This window comes from Pundamilia nyererei, unplaced genomic scaffold (assembly GCF_000239375.1).
Source record: "Pundamilia nyererei isolate P.nyererei 1_Seehausen unplaced genomic scaffold, PunNye1.0 scaffold00196, whole genome shotgun sequence".
NCBI lineage: Eukaryota > Metazoa > Chordata > Actinopteri > Cichliformes > Cichlidae > Pundamilia > Pundamilia nyererei.
The window spans coordinates 1,036,454-1,038,033 of record NW_005187597.1 but is presented as its reverse complement, the minus strand read 5'-3'; the positions used below and the strand labels follow the sequence as shown (position 1 = coordinate 1,038,033).

At 41.6% G+C, this 1,580-nt stretch overlaps 1 protein-coding gene across 3 annotated transcripts in view; it reads right to left on the bottom strand.

Moving 5' to 3' along the window:
* ccdc186 (coiled-coil domain-containing protein 186) overlaps nucleotides 1–1,580 on the bottom strand; it is a 25,030-nt gene continuing 23,450 nt past the window's right edge. For all 3 annotated transcript variants that reach the window (XM_005747392.2, XM_005747394.2, XM_005747393.2), the window contains exon 16: nucleotides 1–349. In XM_005747392.2, coding sequence (XP_005747449.1) covers nucleotides 266–349 — 84 coding nt within the window. In that variant the 3' untranslated portion in view covers nucleotides 1–265. The remainder of the gene's footprint in view (nucleotides 350–1,580) is intronic.

Genomic DNA, 1,580 nt, shown 5'->3' with positions numbered 1-1,580 from the left:
GGGGGGTGATCCAGAGGTGAGCCAGAGGAAGATTCGTTGTGTCAGAGGCAAAAAATAGAGGGAGTTTTACAATATGGATGGAATAGAGATCATTCAAGTAGGTTTAGATAACTTGTTTTCCCCCAAATGGACAGAAACAGAGTTTGAGTGCTTCTTCACGAAACAGGCTGCTGGCACTTAGACATTCAACTCATTCTTCATGCGTGTAAAAAACAAAAACAAACTGAGGTCCTCAAATAGTTCTCGGGCCTGTGAGGCGGACGTGTCACTTCCTCCTCACGCCGTCCTCGGGATCCCTCTGCTGCTTTATGAGCTTTTCGATCTCAGCCCCGAGAGTCTGCAGGTTCTCCTGAGAAACGGAACAAAAGGGAGGATGAAGCATTAAAGCGGCGGCACACGAGGGACCGGTGCGCTAGTTATAACTCTATTGTTAAAAACCGGCCCCTGTCTTGTCCATTTTCCTGATGTCTTCTGAAAATAGCAGGGCATTAGTCACACCGTGTGCAGAAACCAATTGCTGCCATCAAATCTCATCAATATGAAGGACAATCATCGGCGGCTTAAAAATCAGAAAAGCCTGGATCATCCATCTCGGTAAAAGTGAAGCCTTGATATGGCTTTGTCTGAATATTTTACTGTCATTTTAACGTTGAGTGTTTTTACATCATTCCTTCCTTCGCGCTGCCAATCATCTTTCATCTGCAGAAAGAAGTCTGAAAGCCAGAAATTACTCCCACATTTTATTGCAATTTATTGTCTTGTTCAGGTTTTTTCTTTTTTAATGAAGAGAGTCTCTAATATGTAAAAAAACAAACAAAAAAACCAATAAGAAGCTGACTGGCTGCATCATTTGGAAATATTTCTGAAAGCTTGTTCCCACATAAACATCAAAGTGGCTGCGACAATACATGTTGAAAGAGTGGTGACACTTTGCTTGGATTTATGTGGGCGTGTTGGAAACGCTAGAAATATTTTGTTTTGTTGTTTTTGTTGTGTAATTCACCAGATTGATTTTTTCGTCATTTTATTTATCGATTTATTTATTTTTCTGGCCCACCATGTTTGACACTGATTCTAGACACATTTGACATTTTCTATGTCGACATTTGCTTGCATTGCACTGCATTGCACACTGACTGCAGAAACAGACACAGCGGTAAATTGCCTGTAATTGTCTTGTTTTTATCCACAGCGAGCAGCATTTAAATAAATGACCTCTGTTAAAACTCACTGCAAGCCCGGCGCTGCACTAACTGACGGCAGCTACCTACTGAACGGCTCTGGAGGATTCAGAAGCCACGGAGAGAGATTTCCCTCAGGAGCCGGTGGAGAGCGAAACAGAGCGAAATGGAGAAACGCCACACAATCACAGGCTAATGTTGTTTTGGGTTGTGACTGCTGGTTACATCCACAAAATCAAATTGAGGCTGTAAATAATGTGAATAAATATGAGCAAATCAACATAGATACACAACAAGGTCAACACGCAGCACTCTGATAAATACATCCACAATCCAGCTGGGTGGGTAATGCCAGTCTTAACAAGGTTAATCTTAAAAAAAAACAACAACTACAAAAAA